General features: G+C 39.5%; 1 protein-coding gene across 1 annotated transcript in view; it reads right to left on the bottom strand.

Moving 5' to 3' along the window:
• Nucleotides 1-26304, bottom strand: part of EYS (EGF-like photoreceptor maintenance factor) — a 670725-nt gene that overhangs the window by 550263 nt on the left and 94158 nt on the right. Inside the window, exons 4-6 of the mRNA XM_089530993.1 lie at nucleotides 16211-16307; nucleotides 15566-15673; nucleotides 13221-13366 (exon numbers count right to left, since the gene is read on the bottom strand). Of these exons, the coding sequence (XP_089387119.1) occupies nucleotides 13221-13366; nucleotides 15566-15673; nucleotides 16211-16307 (351 nt within the window). The remainder of the gene's footprint in view (nucleotides 1-13220; nucleotides 13367-15565; nucleotides 15674-16210; nucleotides 16308-26304) is intronic.

Below are 26304 nucleotides of genomic sequence, written 5' to 3'. Positions count from 1 at the left end.
TTCCTTCCTCTGAAAGCTAGCCTACAGCACCTAGTATTATTCCTGGATATTCTCCCTTCCAAGTACTAACCAGGGCAGACTGACTCTGCATAGCTTCCAAGATCCGGATGTTGCTGGACTGCAGCTTTCAGCATTCCTCAGCATTGGCTACTCCAGCTAGGGGCTTCTGGAACTTGCAGTGCAATGATAGCCAGACTCCATTGCATTATAATATGGGCTAGCTAGAGCAAGGTAGACAAAGAAAGAGTATTAGCGCTTCAAAAGGTTTTGGACTACAGCTTCTATAATCTCCCTTTCAGCTATAGAACGTTGTCAAAACTGATCCCAACTTTATTTTGTCTCCTTCAGAAACCAGACCAAGCTATCTCCCCTCACTGGCATCCTCCTTTGTGTGACATTTTCTGTTGGAGCTTTGATAAATGCAGTCATTGCAAAAACAACAGCAACACACAATCCCATTGGTAAGACAGTGTTGTTTATGACTTGAGTGTGAAAATTAACACACTCTTGCACTCCTGCAGTTTTATTATAATGATGCCATAAAACAATAAAACAGTTTGGAACAACAAACTTCAAAAGAAATTTCCCGTCCCTTTACTTCATTTACAATTGAACCATGTGAAAATTCTCACAACTATGCGATCATGTGACAAATTTCTCGGCTCATACATAAATAAATTAAAGAGGACGAGAAATCAATAATTTGTGTGTATTAGCGAAACATGATGAATAATTGTCACATCACTATTGCCTAGTAATTGTTTTGCACATTTAGTTTGGCTTCTCAGCAAAAAGTCTGTCTGACAGGGAGACTTTACCAGCAGCATCGCTACCATCAGCATCCCATCACCACAGAAAGGTAATATGGTCATACAGTGGTGAATGATCACAACAATCTATAGTACATATTGTGGTGATATCTTTATTGAACCAACCTGACTGGCACAAAACTGTTTGCAAGCTTTTGAGATCTTCAGAGCTCTTCATCAGGTAAAAGTACATTATTTAAAATAACCTGCTTATTGTCTTATGGTAAGGCTCTACAGAGTCTTATATCAGAATAATCCAGTGATGAGATATTATTAAAGTTCACCCTGAGTAGTCCCAAGAGTTGCTGATAGCAAGAAAAGCAATAAAGTTTGATCCGCTCATATGAAGACACTAGTGTCCACACTAAATTTACACCTATACACATCCTTTTTGAAGCTCTCAGGTTCCTATGCCAAGCATGCCATATGTACTGGGGATGGAAATAATATTTCTAATCCTTCAATCTCAAGACAGGAAACAAATCCCAATTGCAGAGTAACTCTGCTGTGAAAAATAACAGACCAATGAGAATTTGACACACTTTCCTCCTAATATCTGGAATTATTTTGCAGAGAAATAAAGTGTGTGTTTGTGTATGTGGTGTTTGTGTGTATGCATATCTGTGTGTATAAACCCCATCCTACATTTTCTGTATCGAAAGTGGGCTTCCTCTGCAGATAATACTGTTTCCTGTGATTTTCTCCATAGAATAAGTCCTCCACATCACATTGGGACAGTCTGATACAGGAAAAATAGTGTGAAAGAATATTTTCTCCTGCAGTGGGAGCAAACTGCTGTAATTCTTCCTCTAATCATGAAAGTAGAAAATGTTCAAGGAAATCCCTAATTACTGACAACATATATTATTATATATAAGTACCATTTGTCATTTCCTAAACAATCATACCTCAGGGATGGGCAATTTCCATCTAATTTAAAAACGGCTATTGTAAAACCATTGTTAAAGAAGCCCTCCCTTGACCCCCTGATGCATAATAATTATCGGCCGGTATCGCTATTGCCATTTTGAGGGAAGGTGATCGAGAGGGCAGTTGCCATCCAGCTTCAATCGATCTTGGATGATACTGATTTTCTAGACCCATTTCAAACCGGCTTCCGGGCGGGCTACGGGGTTGAGACTGCCATGATCGCCCTGGTCGATGATCTCCATCTGGGCACGGACAGGGGTAGCGTGTCCCTGTTAGTGCTCTTAGACATCTCAGCGGCTTTCGATACCATTGACCTTGGTATCCTTCTGGGACGCCTGAGAGAGTTGGGAATTGGTGGCACTGCGCTCCAGTGGTTCCGTTCCTACCTCTCAGGTCGGTCCCAGATGGTGCAGCTGGGGGACGTGTGCTCCGATAGGAGGGCACTTACATCTGGTGTCCCTCAGGGAGCCATTCTGTCCTCCATGCTATTCAACATTTACATGAAACTGCTGGGTGAGATCATCCGGAGACACGGGGCGCGGTGTTATCAGTACGCTGATGACACCCAGATAGTCTTCTCTGTGCCTTCGACTGCTGCAGTGACCAGGGATGGCATCTCTCCTCTGGATGCCTGTCTGGAGTCGGTAATGGGCTGGATGAGGGAAAACAGACTCAGTTTGAATCCAGAGAAAACGGAAGTGCTCGTGATAGGTTCTCCTGGCCCGGGAATGGTTGTTTGTCCACCTGTCCTGAATGGGGTCATGCTCCCCATGAAGGACTCAGTTCGCAGTCTGGGGGTGCTTCTGGACTTGTTGCTCCATCTTATATCTCAGGTGGATGCGACGGTCAGGAGCACTTGTTACCAGCTTTGGCTGATACGCCAGCTGCGACCCTACCTGGGCCGGGGGGACCTTGAAACGGTAGTACATGCTCTGGTAACCTCTCGTTTGGATTTCTGTAATGCGCTCTACATGGAGCAACCCTTGTACCATACTCAGAAGCTTCAGTTGGTTCAAAACATGGCAGCGAGACTGGTCACTGGCTCTTCCAGGACCAGTCACATAACACCAATTCTGAAAGATCTCCATTGGCTGCCTATTCGCTTCCAGGCACAATACAAGGTGTTGGTTATTACCTATAAAGCCCTATATGGCTTGGGCCCAGGGTACTTGGAGGACCACCTCTCCCCATACATTCCGCCCCGCACACTCAGATCTGCTGGGAAGCAATTGTTACGTGTCCCAGAGGCAAGATATTCTACCACCACTCAGAGGGCCTTTTCTATCTCGGGCCCCATCCTCTGGAACTCACTTCTGGACGAGCTCCGCTCGGCCACCTCCCTGGACCACTTCAAAAAGGGGCTTAAAACTTTTCTGTTCCAGCAGGCTTACTCCTAACATTCCATGTTGCCCCCTTCTCTCTCCTCATTGTTTTTGCAATTTTGTGCTAGTTGGGAAACTTTTTAGTTATATTTTAACTGTTGTAAGATTTTGTATTTTCTGTATTTTAATTTTGTTGTATATTGATTGTATTGTGTTTTTGGCTGTTGTGACCCGCCTTGATCCCAGGAAAGGCGGGCTAAAAATAAAGCTATTATTATTATTATTAATTATTATTATTATTATTATTATTATTATTTAGTATTGAACAATCTGTGCACACATTCTTACTGCTATTCAGTAAATTTCACTCACTGCTATCACAGAATTTGTTTGTTGTCAACTGCCATCAAGTCAGCTTCAATTTATGATTGCCCTATGAATTAGACACCTGCAAGGCATCCTGTCATCAACAGCCCTACTTAGATCCTGCAAACTCAGAGCTGTGGTTTCCTTGACTGAATACATACAGAATACATAGCCTCAGAAAGAAATTTATCTTTGACAAATAGTAAATATTTTTAAGTAAATAGTAAAATATTGACTGAAAAATGCAGAAATTTCCATCTACAGTCCTAAAATTGTTCTCTTTCAGTACACATATGTCTGGTGTATTTAAGTAGATATGGCCATATAAGTTTTACTATATAGTGGTTTGACAATGTAATGAACAAAATCACAGAAACAAAAGGGGACATTATTGCCCTAGATGTTTTTCTCTGTCTAATCTATACAGTGTTCAATGAACACATTAAACTTTATTAAAAAAGGTAAACAAACATAAATCTAAATACATGGATCAAGAGCACATCAAAGTACCTTATGACATTATCTGTGATATTTTTGTTATTCTACAGAAACTTGATTTAGAGAGAACCTAAACCCATTAGACATATGCTGAAGGGAGTCATCCAAGTTTTCTAAAAATCCAGAGATCATGTTGTGTAATGAGCCAAGAGAGTAGTTTATGTAACATGGGTAATTTCAATAATCAAGGTGTAGGGTAATTTCAATAATCAATGTGTAGCTTAGAAATCTATAGTGAAATAAAGAAAGCAAAGCCATATTAGAAGCTATCAGCAAAGGCATTTGTTCTGACTGCATACAGAGAAAGGAATGTAGACTAGTGCCCCAGCAAGGATGCAGGAATGCAGGAATGTCTACAGAACGGAATGACCCCTTGTTCTTCAAGGCTTCATATGGCACCTGGTACTCCTCTAAAAAGTCATAATAAATCAGAGGGTACCATCTCTGGTAGAGAGAGGGGGGGCAAAGTAACACATAGGTGCTAAGAGAAAGGAATGCAACCAAATGTGTCTTAATTATATTTTAATGTATTCACATAATTTTGCTCTGATTGTAAGAACGTTCTATATGTTTACATTTCCTGTGACCAATGAGATGTATTAGAGGGTCTCTTTGTTTGAACTCCTATAAAGGTAACCATTTTCTTCTGTTTTGGGGCCCAATTTGGCTTTTGGAATAGGAATTCCACTGGGGTCTGCCAGCTTAATAAACTCTGAATTCTCAGCGATATTCTGGGTCCTCTTGCCTACTTCACTCTGTCAAGCTAGGGATTTCATGAGGGAATTCCTGGCTGAACCTATCATCCACAACATATGGACAGATGAAACTGGGGAAAGAAGCTGAAATTTAGTCTCTTATTTAGTGACAAAGACAAAATGGAATCAAATGTGATCCACAAGAGGGAACAGAAATTACTGTGATCTATAGAAGAGAAAATATTACTCTGCAGGTATGATTACAATCTAAGAGAATGTCATAATTCTAGAATAACATCTTGTGGAAACAAACTTAAGGGTTTAGTTTCTTAGTAGTAGATCATGATATGATCCTTTTAACAGACCCAGCCACAGCCTAGAATTAACTCATTGATCAAACTCATTGAGTTATGGATTTGCTAAACTTGTCAAGTGAGTTCATCAAACTTTCTGGATCCCACAATTACTACTGAAGTTAAAAATATGTTTTAGTGAACTAGGTTATTAGAATTCATTAGAATGTGTGCCAGTCCTTCCATCATAGTCAGAAAAATAGGATTGTCTGCTGCTTCAAGAGAAGAAACACCAGGATTGGATGAAATTTAAACAAAAGAGATTTAAACAAATAAGTGCTAAGGTAAGATGTATTGTTATACAGAGAATAATTATGTTCTCTAGATGATCTTTTAAACTAGTGACACCATGGATTGAATTTGGGACCCCTGGCTCCTATGTGCAAAACATGTGCTTTACTGATTCTTGGGAGTGGGGAGGCAGAAAGAATGCACTGATTCAGTTGTGCAGGAAAATGTTCTATACATGCACAAAGACTCTCAAAATTTCAGAAAAAGAATTCTCCACGCTTGATTCACTGACTAATCTTTGTGCCTATACACTTATTGCTGTACCTGTGGTGGACTGGCACCTTGTAACTGAAATAAGACACTCCTTATTAACCTTTAACAAGACGTTTGAAGAATGAATGCAGTATACTTATTGATGGGGGTGGGGGTGGGTGGGTTGAGGGCTCAAATACATGGGCAGGATACAGTGTCCAACCCTGCCATATTCTACCCATTGATCTGGCCCATTCTTGCCCCTGGAACCTACCTGGTCTGGTATGCCAACACCACCATGCCTTGATGTTGCTGGTACTGTTGCCTCTGCTTCACCAGTCACTGTCACCGGTCTCCATGAAGTCTCCTGCTGTTGCCCATAAGGGTGGAAATGGGGTGCCTGGCTTCACCCTGCATGGCCAGGAGTCCCCTTCCAACATCACAGGCCATGACTGGGGGCTACAAGGAGAATGGTGGCAGTGGCGGCAGGTAAGGGGGTACACAACCATCTGTACTATCAACTGTAGCAGCAGTTTTGGGGAAACCACTACAAATAGCTGGTAATTTTGGTGTCTGGTTTTACCTGTTTCTTGTGTGGGGCAGTTAGCCTGCATCATTTGAAAATGATGATGCCAGGCTGGGGGAGGGGGGTTGGGCCTACAGCCCCACTGCCAGAAAAAAGAGATATAGATGAGGAACAAACTGAAGTGAAAGGGTTGTAAGATGACATCCTATTCTTTAGGGCAGCCTTTCTCAACCTGACAGTTATCAGAAGTGTTGGACATGAATCACATTATAATCTTTGTTGTCCATGTTGGAGGAAATCTAGGTTGGGGGCAGATAACTATAAGAGGAGAAAAGAGCCCTTCTGAAGGTACCAATAACAAAATGTGTTCCCCAAGGTGACAACCTCCATATCATTCTGTGTCAATCCCATGGTCTGGCCCCCAAGCCAATGTTTTTGTCAGTGAACTCATTAACATAAATCAACCAAATGAATGATTTTAATTATTAGTGTTTATGGCAGTGAATTAATTTTCCATTTTCTAATGGTTAACATTTTCAAATTAATTTTCAAAGCTAATGCTCTAGGCTCTGTACTCCATACCATGTCCATTCTAAGCTATACATTACTAAAATTTGTAGATATGATTAATATTTAAGATAATATCATTCTAGAATAACACCTTGCAGAAACAGACCTAACAGTCTATTTTCTTAATAGCGGAACATCATACGATCCCTTTTGCCAAGTGGCCTATAGAGACGTAACCAGAGCACAAAATGCTCTTCTGAAGAAAACAGCATTCATTTTGAACACACACATATGCATACATACTTAAAACCTGTGAAATTTTCATTATTTCTAGGTTGTCAGAAATCATCTGATTCCTGTGAAATAGCAGCACTGATCTGATTTTGTTATAGTTTTCTTGTTTAGCCACTCTAATCCTATTCTCCAAGATACATTCATAATCACTTCAAAGAAATATGTTCTCTCCAGGCATTTTGTAGGTCCTCCAGCATGATTCTACACTACACGTCCTGCAGATATTGACCACTGAGTTGAATTGGTATTATTTCTAGGAATCTCTAGGTCCTCCAGTGTGACTCTATTGTCAACTTCCTCTGGAAGACATTCATTTCAATATTATTTATTATTGTTGTTCATGGTTTCACATTTCCATGGTAAGTCTGGGAATGTATCCCCCGTGGTTATGGGAGTTATACGGTACTGTGCCAACACACCCATTTTTGCCATTTGTCTTTTAGAGTGAGCATATTATTTGTGTGTAATTTATTTTTTCAAAATGTGTTGTACTGCATATCCAGTGAAATTCTATGCCATTTCCATTAAATGAACAATGCTGTTCCAATGCTTTGAAAAATTGTGTGTTTCTGCTTCTGCACAAATTTCCTTCTACTTGAATATAGAATATAATAAAATGGCATATTATTAACTAGACATTTATGCCTCTGTAGTTGCCTGATAACTTATTCCACCCTACAGAACCTTAATGGGAATCTACAATTTGTTGTTAATTGCCTTTGTATCAATCCTGACTCATGGTGACCCTGTGAATAAGACATCTTCAAGACTCTCTGTTCTCCACTGTTGTCCTTACGTCGTGTAAATTCATACCTATGAATACTGAACACTGAATATTAAATTCTGACGACAAAGAAGGTTGAAATTTGGGCACAACTACAACTTGCATATCAAGTTTAAGGGCTTCTCAGAGTCATCTGGTTGTCCAGGATGAGAGGCAGAATCCTAGGCTAAATGAAACATTGCTGCATTCGAGGAGAACTCTATACATTTCATATATTGTATTTTATTACTTGGCAGGTTAGTATTGATGGAAAGAAATTCCATTGGCATCCTTAGTCTCAATGAAAGATGAGAGAAGTATTTTTGCACCTCCCAACACTTGTCATGAGGAAATGTGCATCCTGTCTCAGATATTTGCACATTTCTGAGGCTTACAAGTGATTTCCAAGAAATAAACTATGGACCAGACAATGCCATATTTTAGCACATGGGCAGCTAATATATTCAATATTGGGGGGAAATACACAAAGACCTATTTTAGTCTATGAGGAAAGGGAAACATTTTGCTCATTAGTTAGACTGTGCAAAGAAATTGGAAAACTAGGACAGAAATATTAAGTTTGTTCAGTGCAGAAAGAAAAAAAATGTGGGGAACCTATATAATAGAAGGAAAGGAAAATAGCAAATGGAACATGTTGAAATCCAATAATACCAAGATACCCAGTTTGGTGGGAAGGTAATAGCATTTCATGCACTTTGGCGTTTAGTCATGTTAGCTATATGACCATGGTGTCGCCTTTGACAATGTTGGCTCCCTTGGCTTAGTAATCAAGATGAGCACTGCCCCCTACAGTCAGACACAACTAGACAATCACTTCAAAGGGGAAACCTTTACCTTTATTTTTTATAATGATAGTATTATACTGAATTCTATTACGCTTGTATTAATGTTGTTGTTATCTACCCTTACGCAGGTGTGTGTGTGTGTGTGTCTGTGTGTGTCCAGAATGGATCCTCTGCGTAAGAGAAGGACCCACTGTATATTAATTGCACAATTTATCATATTCCTTGATAAACCATTCACTATATATAAATTTTGCCCCAAACTACTTCTAATATTTGTTGTTGGTTTTGTCTTTTACTGAACACTTTCCCCTCCTGGAGTAAAATGGCCTATAATAAGCTGAAGAAAAAGCATTAGCATATAACCACTGTGAAATTATTACAATGACACTGATAAGGAAAAATAAGCTCAGCAATACACACTTAAAGACACTAGTTCTCTGTTGAGCTCCAAAAATATGGAAATATGTAGATAAGGATTATACTTTTAGTACCTAAGTGAACCAGGAAGAAACTTCTTCACAACAGGAATGACTCCCCACAGTGACTATGCACTGTGGGATTAATCTCCATTCTCCAAACTTTCTTAGTGTTTGTAGATTTAAGTTAGAGGCTTAATTACTTTCAGTATATTTGATTTGTCTTGGTAAGTAATGAAAGCACACTTGACTTAACAATCATAGCTGTCTGTCCTAGCTATGGGTGTGGATAGTAAACAATAAGGCCCTTTCCTTTGTATATTTAAATACTCTTACGGATATGTGCTTTTCTTATTGAAGACAACTGAAATCAGTAGCTAATTTCATTCTAATTGAACAAGAATCTAATCGGTGGTATCAAACTGCACTATTTCTACAGCATAAATGTACCCTAGATCAGGGTAAAATTTTGTGTGTGTGTGTGTGTGTGTGTGTGTGTGTGTATATATATATATGAGAAAAAAATGTGATTTAATTTTTTTTTTACATTCTATGCTCCCAAGACCATTTTGTTATTTTTCCCCCTTAAATATTTTTGATCATTTTAATTTATTCCACTGATGGACATCTGTCACACTAGCTTGAAGGCATTTCAAAAGATGCCAAATGCTGGCCTGGCTGGTCACAGAGTTGTTCCTGGTGCTACTGCATCAGCAGGGGACAGGAATAGGAAAACATGGAATAAATCTGTGTTTCTACTGGTGTGAATAGTGGAACCAATCTCCAGTAAACCAGTAGGGATTTAAAGTCCTTCTGAAGAGATTTAGTGAAATGCCTCCACTTCCCCCAACAGCTTTGATCTTCAGTTCTCTGTCCTGCTCATAAAATCTACCAGGCTGGTGGAGACAGTAGCCCCATGCCTATTATGCTTTTCTCCCTCTGGGGTAGTACATATGGCCCCACCTGTACTGGATTTTAAAGATAACCTAGTATGTGTAGCTCTGTCTGTATTCTGTTAAAGTGTGGTATGCTAGGATTTTAACTGCAAATATTTCACATTTTTATAATTCTTATAATGTGTGAAAGTGTTTTATGCTGCTTTAGTTTTGTGAGCTATAGTATAAAGATTGCATCCTGGAAACAAACAAATAAGGAAAGAAACAAAACATGTGATAATTGAAACATACACATATGGATAAAAGGCAGTGTCCTGGATTGTCTACAGGTTGTCACAACTTGGCTGAACATAACGTTGCTGAGGAAATGCATGTATCTCAGATCTCCACAGTGAAAAATACGCATAGATACAAATACTAGATATATACATGTATATTAAAGTGGGAAGAGGCAGTTGAAAATGTATTTGCCTTTTAATCAGCTAAATATATTGATTGCTTATATCCTCATAAATCCAGTGCCTTTAAACTGCTGACATATTGACTTTTTAAACTGTCTTTTTCATTATCTGAAATGGAGAAAGTTGGCACTCTCACAAACAATATGTTTTAGTTTCTTATGAATTAGGTGACATAAAACCAATAAAACATAGAAAGTAGTCATGCATCATCATAGCTCTATAGTGCATTTCTAAAAATACATGTTTCTCACATTTTCAAGCTGTCAATAAATTGTTTCCAATGCTGAGTGTCAGCGTACTGTATGATGGGAATTGTGTTTCCCTATGCTCATAGTTTACATGTTTTGTGAAATACCATTTTCCTTCAGACTGGCAAATGAAAACATTTTGTATTAGGGTTATAAAGTTCATTTACATAATATGTCACAAGCAATATAAACTAAAACTCAATAACAACACCAATTTCTGTTAGAAATTAATGCTCACATTGGCAATCAAAAAGGAGACCAGTAGAAATCTTATCAAAGGGATATGTTTAGCTGATTCAATATGAATACAAAGCAAACTCACAGAAAGCTATGCAACTGCCAGATGACTAATCTTGGGGACACATGCTCACAGAAGATGCACAGATGAGTCTACTGATCTAAATGAAGCTCCTCCCTATATAAGAGACACTCTAAAATGCAGATAGACCCTTTCAGAAAAATCCAGTTGCTAGTTCCAATTAGATTAAACTCAATCAATGAGATTTACTTCAGTGTCGACCTACCATTCAAAAATTGATTCAATTGGTCTACTAGTTTGAACTAGCAATTGATTTTAGCCTTTTGTACACTGCAAAATCAATGATGTTTTCCCCCCTCAGGCACTGGGTAGGCAATACAAGGCTGATGGGCTATAAATGATCATGTAAGTCACCTGTCATAGTAATCTGTGCTCATTTAATAGCAATAGCAAGTACATTTTTATACCGCTTATCAGTGCACTTAAGCACTCCCTAAGCAGTTTATAATGTGTAAGTTAATTGCCCCCAACAATCCAGGTACTCATTTTAGCGACATGAGAAAGGTGCCAGGCTGAGTCGCTTCTGAGCCCCTGGCTGGGATTGAATTCACAGTCTTGTGGTTTGTGAGTGAGTGGCTGTAATACAGACATTTAACCACTGCACCACCAGGGCTCCTAAATCTAACAGAATTAGAATGCCCTCTCACTCCGCATCTAGGTATAGCCATGTAAACCATGGTCTCAGTCATGACCTGAAACCAGGTGATTAGAATCTCTATGTGGTCTAGTTTTACATCCTCCTTCTGTCTGCTGTCACCCTTCTCCACAGGCCATCACCATTTCCCTCACAATCCACCCTCCCCACAGCACTGAGCAATAAACAGCACTGCCTTGTGCTCCACTGATGCTAAAATGGCAGCCCCCTCCCCATGGGGAAAGAATGCTGGGAAGGCTTCTTTTTTGCTACTGGGAATGATCGTTACTTGGTCAGCTTTTTCCCCAAGAGTGTTCACTAATACCTATGACCATTGGATCCGAACATAACCATTGGCTATTTCAGGTTGTGGGATTCTGAGAGCTATGGCACAAAAACCTAATTTTTCTAAGCATTATTTTTTTTCTTTACTTAAGAGGTATTAAAAGTGATCCTCATGTCCTGAACATGGGCACAACCACATTGGTACACAGATCCAGGCAATGCACAGAAGCTCCTTTAGTGCAGTTGTTCTCAATGTTCCCAATGCTGTGACCCTTTAATACAGTTCCTCATGTTGTGGTGACCTCCAACCCAGTGTCTCAGTTCCTAAGACCATCAGAAATATGTGTTTTCTGATGGTCTTAGGTGACCCCTGTGAAAGAGTAGTTTGACCCCCAAAGGGGTCACGACCCACAGGTTGAGAACCGCTGCTTTGGTGGTTTGGCTGAGGGTCCACAGAGAGTTGATGTCAGTGATGAGATTCAACTTGAAAACTTTCGGATTCACAGCTCAGTCTTAGCCATTACACTAGGATTAGGGTAACTTTGGTTCCGCTCAATCCCTTGTTTTGTTGTGTACTTTCAAGTCATTTCTGGCTTATGGTGACTATATAACAGGGTTTTCTTGGCAAGATGTGTTTGCAGGGGCTTTGCCTTTGGCTTCTTCTGAGGCTCAGAGAGTGTGGCTTACTCAAGGTCACCTACTGGGTTCCCATAGCTGAGCAGCGATTTGAACCCTGTTCTGCAAAATCATACTCCAGTGCTCAAACCACTGTGCCACACTGGCTCCCTCTACCACCTTTTACCACTGGCTATTTGGGTTGGAGCTAGAAGATCCTAGAAGATCAAAAGCACTCCAGCACTGAATTACATTATCCTTCTAATATTATCTACCAATGAACTTCACTATTTATATAATCATTTCTAGTACTTATGTATAAATGATCTATTATATATCAACTCTATAACATAGACACCAGCTTTATAACCAGGAAGATTTACTTATTTCAATGCAACTCTCCTCAAGTAAATAAAACACTACAGCTTCTGTTCAACTTTAAGGATCTTTATCTCTGCAAAATTTTCAGCAGTGGGAATTAAAGAAGCTGAACATTCAATAATTAGAAATTCAAATGTAAAAGAGGGTTTTTATACCATATTTTGGTTAATTTATTTTTCATCTCCCCAGATTTATGATGATGCACTAAAATCCAAACTGTGATAAAAATTGACACAATTGAAAAAGGGGTGTGATATATGTATTTGCAAAACATACTCAGGGGCTATACTAATAATTATTTTTCTTGGCTCAATTCACAAAATATTGATTTTTGCTCTGCACTGTGTAACCTTTCTTTTAATGTAATTCAGGTAAGTATCTGGATTGGTAAAGAACCAATAAATCAGAAATGACGTAAATAAGGTCCAGAGGTGCTTAACAAGATGCAGATCCAAGAATCACTGAGGTAAACATTGATTTGTATTTCAATAAGCCAATGACCTCTTCTGCTCATCCTCGATGTGGGAGCAACCCTGGTATATGCCCCAAATCTCAAGATTTTCTAACGTGGCTTGGTTGGCTTCTACAACATTTTGCAAATGTACTATACCTGTAAAGCCAGGAGCGCAGACACACTGGTAGCCCCCAGGGTGATTGAAGCAGCTTCCACCATGCAAGCAAGGAACAGTTTCACACTCATTTACATCCAGCTCACAAAGAGAACCATAGTATCCAGGTGAGCAGTTGCAAAGGAACCTATTATGAAAAGATATAGGAACGTTTCAGAGGATAGCAACGAGTAATACATTTTTTTCCTGCTAGATCATGAAGCTATCCATTGCACCCAGGTGTCAGGCTGAAAACATCCCAGTCAAAATAATTGGAATGAATTTCTTTCCCTTCTGCAATTTGTTTTTAAAATATTTTTTTTTTTTTGAGTAGACAAGCCTCTCTCTTGCCCAGCAAATCCCAATAACATTCATAGGAATTATAATTGTTCAATGAATCTAGATGGAATGAGTACCATCCATTGGGGGGAGGCGGGAGGGGGGAGACCAAAAGGTTCTCCAACCTCCTGGGTTAGTTTTTAGGGTGACAAGGTACAGTTGGCTGCAAAGGGAAATCAATATTGGAGCAGGGGGATCTTCTTCCTCCCTTTTCACGTAGGGAAGCTGCTGTTGGATCAGAGCTGTTTCTATAAGTAGAGGAGAATCAACTGGGTATAATCTTTTGCATTATGTTCCGACACAGAAATTTAAACCTTTTCTGAACCAGTTCACTGCCAAACAAGGCAGTAATAAAGACATTTACTTATAGAGTCAATGGGATTTCAAAATAGGATTGCACTGAATGCCTTCCACAACATGTTTCCCACCATGTCACACACAAGTGCCCAGAAGACAGCCATTACATGGTGACTCACTAAGTAGCTTGAAAAATACCAAGAAGCTTGGAAAATTAATTCTAACAAAAATTAATCTAATAACATGAGGAGGCCATCCATAACTGAGGAGTGGTAGGATATGTTTGGGCCCTGAGCTTCATCCTCAAAACTCAGTTATGGATGGCTTCAGCATGTTGATACACTCATTCTTCTTGAAATCTTTGTTTCAGACTAGAAAATCATGAGGGTTGTCAAGAGCCAGGAAGATCAGTATTTATGGCTGATGGATTGCATTTGGCTGGGGTAAAGGTGACAGAAAGTTCAGCCCGTCTGCACACTATACAATTTATCTGTTATCCACAAAAATATTTATGACAGGATTTGTCAAAGATAACGAAGGAAATAAAAAGCTAGGTCTCCAGTCATGTGAACAGTTCTACCAGTGCTTGGTAGCATGAATAAAACCCTCCTTCATATGTTGCTATTCAGATCAGCAACATTAGGAACAGACTCAGGTTTCTGAGATGGGGATAATATGCATAGTTCTATGCCTGTTCAGGTATAATAAGTCAAACAGAGCCATGTATTTATTATTTATTGATTAAAGTATTTATATTATGCCATTTATCCAAAGATCTCAAGGCAGCTTACAATAACTTTCATTCAAAGAGCACTGAACTATGACTCTGGAGACCAGGGTTCAAATCCTGGCTCAGACATGTAAACTCTTTGGTGACACTGGGCAACTCACACTCTCTCAGTCACAGAGGATGGCAGTGGCAAACCCCCTCTGAAGAAATGTGCCAAGAAAATCCCATGATAGGTTCAACTTAGGGTCATCGTAAGTCAGAAATGACCTGAAGGCACACAACAACAAAAGGGAGCCCTGGTGGCACAGTGGTTAAATGCCAGTACTGCAGTGACAAGGTTGTTAGTTTGATCCCAGGGCTCCAAGGTTGACTCAGCCTTCCATACTTTCATAGGTTGGTAAAATGAATACCCAGCTTGTTGGGGACAATTGCCTTACATACTGTAAACAACTTAAAGAGTGCTGGGTTCACTATGAAGTGGTATAAAAAGGTAAATGCTATTGCTATGTGCAACCTGGATAAAACCAGTATGATCTGAAGGCTATAATAAAAAGCCAAGTTTTAATTTGGTGTCAAAATAATTCCAACGCTGGTGCCAACCAAGCCCCCAGGGGAAAAAATTCCATTACCAGAGTGTCATTAAAGAAAAGGCCCTCTATTTGGCTACTGTTTCCAATATCTTGCATTGAGTATACTGCCTCTGTACATGGTCAATTCCACTATCACCCCATTTAAAAGCTACAATCCTTTGGCCCTCCACATATCTTGGGCCAGAGTCAGGACTGTTATTGAAAGTTGTAGGCCAAATCATCTGGAGACCCAAAGTTCCTAAGTCATACTTTCAATCCCTTTTGTTGCACCGTCTGAAGTAAAAGATCTCAGCCTAGTGTGCCTTTATCTCTCTCATCCAATCTACATGTACTGTATAAGTGACTTTTTTTTTTTACTAAAGAAGAAAAACCCTTGATTTTGCTCACAAACCTGTTTATAAGATCTATGCAGGTTCCGCTGTTTGCACAGGGATTTGATGCACATTCATTAATCTCCACTTCACACAATGTCCCAGAAAAGCCCTCTCTGCAGACACACCTGGAGAGAAAGATGACACTGAGTGAACAGAATAATACCAAGAAAAACAAAAGGAAACCAAAGGGTCATTTTTGTTCATTTTTGTTGTTGTTGTTGTTTGCAGCATCATTAAAAAATTATAAATATAATTTAGACAACTTGACAAGAACTTGTGATAGAATATGCAGGTTTAATCTTCACTGCAGAAAAAATGCAGTTTGACACCGCTTTAACTCTCATGGCTTCAGGCTATGGAATCCTGGGATTTGTAGTTTGTTGTGAAACCAGAGCTCTCCAATACAGAAGGCTAAATAGCTCACAAAACTACAAATTCCAGAATTCTATGGCAATTAAAGCAGTGCCAACCTGCATTATTTCTGCAGTGTAGATTAACCCCTATTCATACTGATCAAAGCCAAACACTGGGAAATCAAGGAGCTCTTAAGTAGCAACATCATCCACACAAATCCCCTCAAACCATGTTGGCTCTAATCCATTGTCTTTGTCAGAAATAGTTCCCAAATCCAATCTATGATTTTCTGGGGTGATTTCCCTTACCTGTAACTGTTAACCCCATCCACACAACGGCCTTGATTCTTGCAGGGGATGGAGGAGCATTCATCATTATCAATTTCACAGTAAGTACCTCCAAATCCTGAAAGATAGATGAAACAGGTATGGATCAGCTATCTCTGCTGCTCAGTTTGAATGTCAGGATCAGTGATAACAATGGTTCAGGTGAATGCCTTCTAAATGGAACTTTAAAACACTTGAAGTATTTTTATCCCTTGGACTTAACGGGAAATGCTTCCCTTTGGAGAATATCATATATCTTGTAATACTTTGACGCTGACACGGACACACACACACACACTGCAAGAAATGAGCATCTAGTGAAATCTACCTGAGAACTGATGCTTGTTTTTAAAGAACTGGAAATACTTTATAAAAAGAGGGGGAAATCTGCCATACAATAAATTTTAATCTGACATTTCAGCAGCGATTTAAAGGAGTCAGAAAGGATTTCTTCCCCTACCTCACCATAAAGTTTTTTCCCATTTCTCTTAGGCATAACAGGAGACAATGCTTATAAAGAGACCAGCCTTTAAATAGAGTATTTTCGTCTAGGAACAGTGAAGGAACTTTGTGAAAAATGAAAGTGAAAAGGATCTTCACTGGTGAACCAAAATATCACATCTTCAAACATCTTGTGACTTTAGTTTATCGGCTTTTAATTACTTTACTTTATTTATGATTTTTGTATGACGAACACATTTGTGAATTTCTCGTTGGAAGAAACTAAACATTTTAGTTTGTTGTGTTAATAAACAACAACATGAAACATCTTGGAAGACCAGCAAATTTAATTTAGCTGTTGTGGCCTGAAGCCCGCTTCATCCCATACATCTAGAGCTGAGGGTTGAGTTAATAGTTCAATGTACTGTACACACATGGGGTGGGTGGGTGAATTTGTGCGCAACTGTGATCAGAGATTAGAAGGCACTCTGACACACATCAGAACAAACATAAATTGTTACCTTAACAGTGGGCACTAGCAAACGTTATTTAGCTGGTAGCACAATGTTTCTTGCATTAATAAATGGATCAAGACTGTGGTGTTCTGCTCTGGAACCAAACTGGGCTAATATAATCCAAACTGGTGCTTGTACAAATGAGTCTGAATCAGCCTGTTTCTATCCATTATTTGGTATTAAGTTGAATCAATTCACAACTGTTGTTTTTAATGCCAGATTTGTGCCCATTTATTCTTTTGCAAAGAGTACTGGGGTGGAGTCAGTGGTGTCACTAGGGTTGGTGTCACTCTGTGACACACACCCCCATTGACCTCCTCCCAGACCACACCATACAGAAACCTTGGTAATGTTTTTTGTACTAATGGTACTCATAAATTGTAATTTCCAATTATCACTGAATGCAATGGTATCAATTGTGACCTAAATAACTAACAAAATTAAAATTATACCTTTAAATTACAATATCATATGCACAGTGTAAATGTGTTTACATTGCATAGTTTCATGTGCTTAAAGTGAAAATTTGGTAAGATGTGATGTTTTTAATTTTTTTAATAATAATAATTTAAAAACATCCTGAAATCTCTTCTTTCTCCTCCTCCTAAGCCTTGTCTTACTCACACTTGCTCTTCGAATGTGCTCCACCATTTCAAAGGGATGCAGGTGAATGCCACAGCTTGTTTTTGCTAAATGGCAGATATTTGGGAGCAGTGGTGTCATCCCACCTTAAGTGTGTCATCTGGTACAGTCTGCACTCCCTCTATATACCCCTGGTGATGCCCCTGATGGACCACTGGTCCACAAACCTTATGTGTACCTATCAAAGGTCCAGGTCCACTCTTTTGAGGATCCTTGCCTATCCATGTCCAACACTCTGCCCTGCCCAACTGGCAAGGGAAATGCCCCTATCCTCTCTGATTAATAAGGAAAGATATCAGTGTCTCCCTTCCCCTTCACTGTGGTTGCCCTCCAGAAACTCCTGTTAAGTTTGTCTCATGCAGTGGACACTACATTCATGTAATTCAAAATCACCAACTGCTTGTGAGGAGCTGTGATAAACATTTCTACCATTACATCCCAGCTGTTGTTCTGTACTTTTGAGAGCTGTGCGCATCTGTTGCAACAGCACATACAGGTGCTGAAGATCTAATAACTTATCTTAGAAGATGGTGCTCCAAGTTTTTTTTTTTTTTTAAAAAAAGCTGAAGCTGTCTATCTAGGTAGAATGAAAGTAAAACCTACTGACAAATGAGCATTCAGAGTTCAGGGCAGTGTGCTTTATTGCTACAGAGCAGCAAACACAGGCAGATAATCTCCAGTACTAAGTCAGTACTTCAGCATGAAATGACATTCCTCCAGGTTCTTTTCATCTAAAGTGGGCCTTATGAAAGGACCAAAATCTATTTCTGAACAATATAAAAATAAGTAATGCCATTCTTATCGTGGAGGTGTGCAATCTCTGGGTCAAACAAAAGGGAAGAGAGAGAGAGAGATGGATGAAGGGAAGGAGAGAAAAGCAATATATATTATCTAATAGATTTCATTCCCCACAACTTTAGAAAATAGGTTAGGTTTACTTCTTTTTATTTTATCAGCAATCCATGATACACAATCCCTTTTAGACAAAGGTGCATTTGCATTGACTATTCTATCTCATTTTCAGTGTCCCAATGAATGAACACTTGATGTAAGCATCTCACATCAGGAAGCATATTTCAGGCCAATGTACGGATGTGTGCTTCCATTTTATTTTCCCATTGATTTAAATCTAGTTCTTTTTTTAAAAAAAGAAACTGAAATGGCTGAAAAGCAGAGACTCACAGTTTGTTATTCCCCTCTGATAAAGAGAATAGCCCTACCACATTACCATGAGGTCACTTAAAGCATTTTTTAAAATTTAAAACAAGGTTAAAATCTCCCTCCCCACCTTTTGTTCCCAAGTTTGCTTTTAATTAAGATGCTGCAATGAGTATTTAAGTAGTTAAACTATGCTTGCACAATTTCAGCTATGCAAGTGGTTTCATAGACTCATAGAGCTGGAAGGGATCACAAGAGTCATCTAGTCAAAATCCGCTGTCATGCAATCTCTGTTTAAAGACCCTCAAGCCCCCCATCACCCTGTGAGGAAATGTATTCAGCATTTTTGGAACCTATCTAGTGACAGCATTCAATATGTCATAGTGGAAGCAGTTTTCATGCTTTTATGTTTGCACAATGGAGAGAGAAGTGTGACCCTGTTGGTGCTCTTGGACATCTCAGTGAACTTCGATACCATAGACCATGGTATCCTTCTGGAACACCTGAGGGAGTTAGGTATTGGGGGCACTGCGCTCCAGTGGCTCCACTCCTACCTCTTGGGCAGATTTCAGATGGTGAGGCTGGGGGTCAGTTGCTCTTCTAGGAGAGAGCTGACATCAGGCGTCCCTCAAGGTGCCATTCTATCCCCCATGCTGTTTAACATTTACATGAAGTCGCTGGGAGAGATCATTCGGAGACATGGGGCACGGAGTTATCAGTACGCTGATGACACCCAAATCTATTTCTCTATGTCTCCAACTGTTGCAGTGACTAAGGATGGCATCTCTCCTCTGGATGCCTGCCTTGGGTCAGTAATGGACTGGATGAGGGAAAACAAACTCAGGTTGAATCCAGAGAAAATGGAGGTACAGTCTGTCCTTGCCTTATGCGGGGGATCCGTTCCGGATCCCGCCGCGTAAGGCGAATTCCGCCTATGCTCGAGCCCCATTGGAAACAATGGGGCTCATGCGCGGTGACGCAGTGGCGCGGGAGTGCGCGGGGCGCAACGGGCACACGCGCCCATTCAATTGAATGGGACGTGCCGCCCCTTCCGCCCTGCGCACGCCCCGCGGCTTGAGCGCGTATGCTCAAGGCCGCGTATGGCGCAGGCGCGCTGTACTTGCAATAGGTACCCCAAGTCCAGGGATGGAATTTTGTCAACTAGTCCTGGACGGGGTCACACTTCCCTTAAAAAACAAAGTTTGCAGTTTGGGAGTATTCCAGGACCCATCTTTACAGTTATCATCCCATGTGGATATGATGGCCAGGAGTGCATGATACCAACTTTGGTTGATACGCCAATTTCGTCCCTACCTGGACCAAAAGGACCTTGAAGCAGTGGTACATACACTAGTAATCTTTCATTTAAATTTCTGTAATGCACGCTACATGGGGCTACCTATATACCAAGTTCGGAAGTTTAAAATGGTGCAAAATGTGGCAGCCTGATTGGTCACTGGAACATCTAAATCAGACCACAGAACACTAGTATTAAAATCTCTTCACTGGCTACTGATTAGCTTCCGGGTGCAGTACAAAGTGTTGGTTATTACCTTTAAAGCCCTACATGGCTTGGGCCCAAGTTACTTGAGGGAACACCTCTCCCTACACAATCCGCCTCGCACTCTCAGAACAACCGGGAAGAACTTATTAAATCATGTAAACACCAGGTTAAGAACAACTTCCCACAGGACATTTACTGCCATAGCTCCTAAATTATGGAATAACTTGCCGGAGGAGATCCGTCACATTACCACCTTAGATGCCTTTAAGATGGCATCTGTTCCATCAGGCCTATCCATCCAATCTGCTATAAGAGAGTTAGAAAGAAATACCCCACTTCTGTTTGTAAAGATATGTATTTTAAATGATGATTTAGTCTAAGTATTGTACTGATAGTGGTTTTACTGTTTTATTGAGTGTATTATATATGAAATTGTAGTTTTTTTATCTTGTAATATTGTTTCTATTGTTGTAATCCCGCCTTGATCCGCAGCGAGAGGCGGGAAATATAAATAAAAATTATTATTATTATTATTATTATTATTTGCACAACATCCAGCATAACAATTACAGTACCTTCCACTACAATTAAACAAGCTTAGCCCTTACTTTGAACTCAGTAACAGGTGTCCTGGCAAGTCTTTGGTTCTAAAAGAAATCTTCTAAGTCTTTGTGTACAAAGACTTTCTGGAGTATAGTTGGCATATGCAGACCTTTCTTGGGAAACTCCCTGCCCCAAGAACCTAGACCATCTTCTTCTAAACCAGTGTTCTGTTGCAGCTTGACAATCTTTGTCTTTTAACAAGCTTATAATTCTGTTCCAGTATTTAGTGCTATGCATTATTTATTGAGAGCTTTTCTACATTTCCTCCCATGCTTTTTTTAGTTACTGTAGCAGAGATAGGAAAGTAGGAGGCAAGGGTTAATGTATTTCGTTAGTTATTAATAAACTTTAAAGAAGAAGAAAGAACCCTCCACACTACTATTTTAATTGCATTTACACTAGAAGAAAGAAACTAACTATTAAATTTATGTTAAATTGCCACTTGCATTTATGATACTAAATGGCTATACTAAAAAAGTTTTAACAGAAGAGAAGCAGAAAAATGTGGTGTGATGTTACCACCCATGTCCTTGTCCCTATTATGAAATGGTAGATAAAAGGGGGAAAAGGTACATGAATTATTGACAATCCCACTTCGTAACCCACATCACCCAAAACTCTTCCCTTGTTTTTCCTCTTTTCCCCTTGTCTTATAATTCAGTTTCTTTAATCTCTCAAGTTTCTTTAGTTTACTGATTCCTACTTGGATCTCAGCAGAAGTCCCAAAACTGAGAACTTCAAATTCTAATCCCTGGGGACAAATGAGGAACCCCTACATGTTTTCCAGTATAGAACAGAGGAGGACCATCTCTCCCTCTTCCAAACTGGCCTTACTACTTGTTGGTTTGAAATCTCAGGATCTTAGAATTAGCTAAACTATCACAGTTTAATCATGAACAAAGCTAAAGATACATTTCCATCATTAGGCATCTCATATGAAAAACAGGCCTATAGTATTTTTAATACCTAGGAACAAATTGTAGTTGCAATTAACATTGCTTTATGTGTTTGTGGAACCTTCTTTGGCTTAACAACAACAACAACAAAACACCTTATTTTCTTCTTTATTATTTATATGTATACTCCATGTTTCCTCCAGTGAACTCAAGGTGGCATACATGGTTCACTTCTTCTCTATTTTATCCTCACAACCTGAGAAGATTCGATGTCATTGCGACTCTCTTATTTTTTTGCCCATGTGTGGGGATAGAATTTGTTTCAACTAGCCAAATACCAAAATGCCTCCCCCAAACCCACTCACTTACCAATACATCCCAACCAACACAATCATTTATGTGTTGTAAGAACATTTGGGGTTCAGCTGGGATACATCCATGTATTTTCCTGTAGTTTAGCATGCTGCAAGGATGTCATGAGCAGGGAACTCCTGAGGACCCCTGGAGGATTCTGCAGATGCCTGTCACAGTGTGTCCAGCTACAGGAGAACAGCTGGATGCATCCCCATTGATCTCTCCCACTTTCTAATAACATGAAAAGAGTCATGTTAAGAGGCCTGCATTCCTTATGAGGTGAGAGGTTTTTGGGGTGGTGGTGGTGGTTAGTGTAATAGCACTGAGGGACATAATCTTAGCTAGCATGTAATTATCCAGCCCTGAAAGACTAACAAAATGCAAGAAGCAGTTCTGAAATCATGTAAGAGGCTTTGGATAAAGAACCAGCTGGGAAATATAAAATTTGCTAGCTCTTCAGCATGGCTTATCGTTTAATTCATTATTATTTTAGGCTGGCATCCTGTTCAGTATTTACACTGACTTACACTATTCTTATTACATTATAAATACTGCAATTCACAATTGTGTTTGTAGCACCATTGCAATTAACTGCAAATGTCCTCCCAAACTGACCTTGGGAGCCAGGCAGCCATACCAACTGATGGAGTTCTGAATTGCTGGAGAACAGGTTGCTGAGTAACAATGCATTCAACTTCCTATCACCAATAAGGTGTGTTCCAAAAAGTTAAAACAGGACTCCAAACTGAGCCTCCCCTGGTGAGAGGTGGATGGAATGTCATCTTTTGGCATCTCACTCTCCATCACCTTGGAACTCCTTCAGATGGTTGGGCTGTTTGTGCATCTATGGCCCAAAATGCATGGGCCAAAGAAGTGGTTTCTGCAGGCATGGTGTTTACATAATGCATCCCCCCCCCAAAAAAAAAATGGCTGGAAGCTGCTCAGAGGCTGCCAAAGATGGCCTGAAGCTTCCACAAAAAGGAACTGGTTAAAGCCAGCTCCTGGTGACAGCCTGCTTTGGAAGCGGGCCATGCAGTCGCCATGTTCCCAGCGCAATTGTGGCCAGAACAGCCTCCAGCCACTCCTGGTGGCTGTTCTGCTTCATCCCTAAGATGTGTTTGCTGAGGTTAAACTGGGAGATGTAGTGAAGACAACAGAGCTCCAGCATGGTAGCTATGTCTTGTAATGCAGGATCTAGTCCTGAATTAATAACTCAATAATGTTTACGATGAGATTTCAACTTCAATCAATTGTTGAAATTGGCTGTCTCTTATTTTAAATTTTTTGATTTAATATTTAGTTGATATTAGTTAATTCCTATCTTTGTATTTTAGTAATATTCCTCCTTTTTATCTTTTATGAGTTAGATTATTAATATGTTAACACTGATTTTTCTATTCCATTAGTCACTCTGAGCACCTTCATAAGGAAATGAAAAATAAAATTCACATTATTTTTTTAAAAAAAGTATGTGTACTGCAAGTGTAAATCCAGAAAACAAATTGGAATGAAATGAATGAATGAATCTTTTGAAAACGTTTCTTTTGATTCACAGACACCAGATTACAGTGTCATACTTCAGCTTTTGATGAAAAGAAAGGACATAAAGGGCCTGGAAAGCTGGTACAACATTCCACTAACCAGGAGTTTGAGTTTTGGGTGGAGATACAGTAGTAATGGAAAACCAGTAAGAATGGGAAAACTGAAATGAGGAAAATTGAAATGTGGGAAATATTGGAATCTTTTGTGGAAGAAAACACAAAAACTGTGTTTCGTACCACTTATTGAGATGCAGCATTTTCTTTGATTTATGTCTTTTTAGGATACTTTATATATTAGGCTTTCTAAAGAGCCAGTAACGTATGGTGGTAAAAATGTTGTTATGAACAGCTGAGTAATTGCAGGTTACCTCTGCTCCCTTGGCAAGAACATGTGGTAAGTAGCTCCTGAATAGGGCTTGAGATTCTTCCCCTCCTTGTAAACTGGGTTCACAAAAGACATATCTGGTCATTCTCCTCTCTTTGGAGCTTAGAAATACATGAGGCAGAGTGGAAATGAATGTCCCAGCTCTGCCTCCTCCGTTGTTACTCTCTCTGAAGGCAAATGCCTGGTGTGGGTAACCTGCTCAGTTGTGTAGGCTGTCTGCACAATTCAGAACCCTAGGCAATCAAAGCTCTAAACTGCATGAGAAGTACATTAGTCTACTAAAATATCCCTAGTGCAGACATCCAGCCAAAAACCCACAGAGGATAAAGGAAGGGTCAAAGCTAACAGGCTCTTCCTTGTGATCCCCACATGAACTAATTGTGCTGCAGATTTCATTTTCTCAGTAAAGCTAAATAGTCCATGCAGACAACAATTTATCTCACATTCTATCCATTTCTTACCATTCGATACACAATACAGATTACTCGTGGTACTGGAGGTCAAGGAATCCATTTCTAGGTACTTTGTCACCTGTACAGCTTTGATGCAGCACCAAAACAGACACATTGATTCCAAAAGTGACATTTCAGTGATAGTGACATGACAGAAATTAAAAAGAGGACAGCTAGGGCCACATTTTACATTACTATTATAAACAACCCACCCTCCCCCCCCCCCACTCAAAACACTGGTTTCAGCTTTTTAAATATGACAGTGATGCATACGGTTGTCTAAGTATTGTTTTTAAAATCATTAACATCACCTTAATATCTTTACCTGCAATCACTTTGCCCTGTCTAAAACACTGGCCCAAAACAATCTTCAGAAAACATCATAATGCAAATCCTAATTCATATCTCGTGCTGAGAATATAGTTTATTCATTTAAGTTATTAAACAGAATGATTTTTTTATTTTTCAACTGTTTTGTAAATTGGTGTATTAATCAGGCACCTACAAATATACATTTAGGGCTAATGTATTGTTATGGTAATGATATTTAGTAGCATGTGTACTAAAGTAATAGGCACATTTAAATGCAACTACTTGCTGATGGTGGTCATGCAAATCAGTCTGGCTCAGGATACAAATTATAAATCAATAGTGCATGGAAATGATCTGCTACAGCCTTGGAGAACAACATTTTAAAACACACACAGAGAAAGAGAGTAAGACAGAGAGAGACTGGCTTTTTCATATTTGCACATTTCCAAGCAAAGCAGGGTCTTGTTTCGGAGAGACCTGGAGATATTTTCTGTACTATGTTTTCAAAGGTTTGACCTTACAGCCTTTTTTGTGAGTAAACAGGAACTGCCAGCTGGGTTGACATCAACCTTGTGAACTTCCAGATGCAAACATTTACCTAATCAATAGCAAATAATAAATAGCACTTGACTGCTTGCAGGCAGTGATAGAAGACAAACACTATTCTTGGCCTGAGTAAAAATCACAATGCATTTCTCCAAGAAGCTTCCTGATATCTTTCAAAGTACCTAGAACTTTGCTCATGAAGTTTGGAGAAGATATTCCCATATGAACATTGCAAACTAATCTGAGTTCCTTACTTTGATGGAAATGTACTATTAATGCATTTTTAAAAACACACAGAGTGGCCTTTCCCCAGGATTGTTGAAGGCTGGATGAGGTATTCAACATGGTGATGGATTCCATATGCACATAGAAATCTCCAAGGTTCACAGGAGATTTAGGTCATTTCATCTTGTGATTCATCTTACACACTCTTGATTGTCTTGGCTGTTTCATCATCAGAGCCAGGGTCCTGGAGATAATCTGAAATGGGTCTCTATGAAATTTGTTCAGGAATCTTGATTGAGTTGAAAATGCTGATTAATGAAATATTCAGCACAGTGGTTTGTGACAGAATGTACAGTAGCAAAAGCTAAGGTTTGCTAGCAGAGTTCAAAGAGGGCATGCAATTGCTCTGAAGGGAAAAGAAATAGAAGAGGAGCATGCATGGATCTTTGTTTGCCAGTATAAAACTGAACAGAGAGAGAGAGAGAGAGAATATTTGTGATAT

Source organism: Sceloporus occidentalis, unplaced genomic scaffold, assembly GCF_023333645.1.
Source record: "Sceloporus occidentalis isolate IW3139 unplaced genomic scaffold, rSceOcc1.0.p SCAF_6, whole genome shotgun sequence".
Lineage (NCBI taxonomy): Eukaryota > Metazoa > Chordata > Lepidosauria > Squamata > Phrynosomatidae > Sceloporus > Sceloporus occidentalis.
This window is presented reverse-complemented; position numbering and strand designations above follow the sequence as displayed.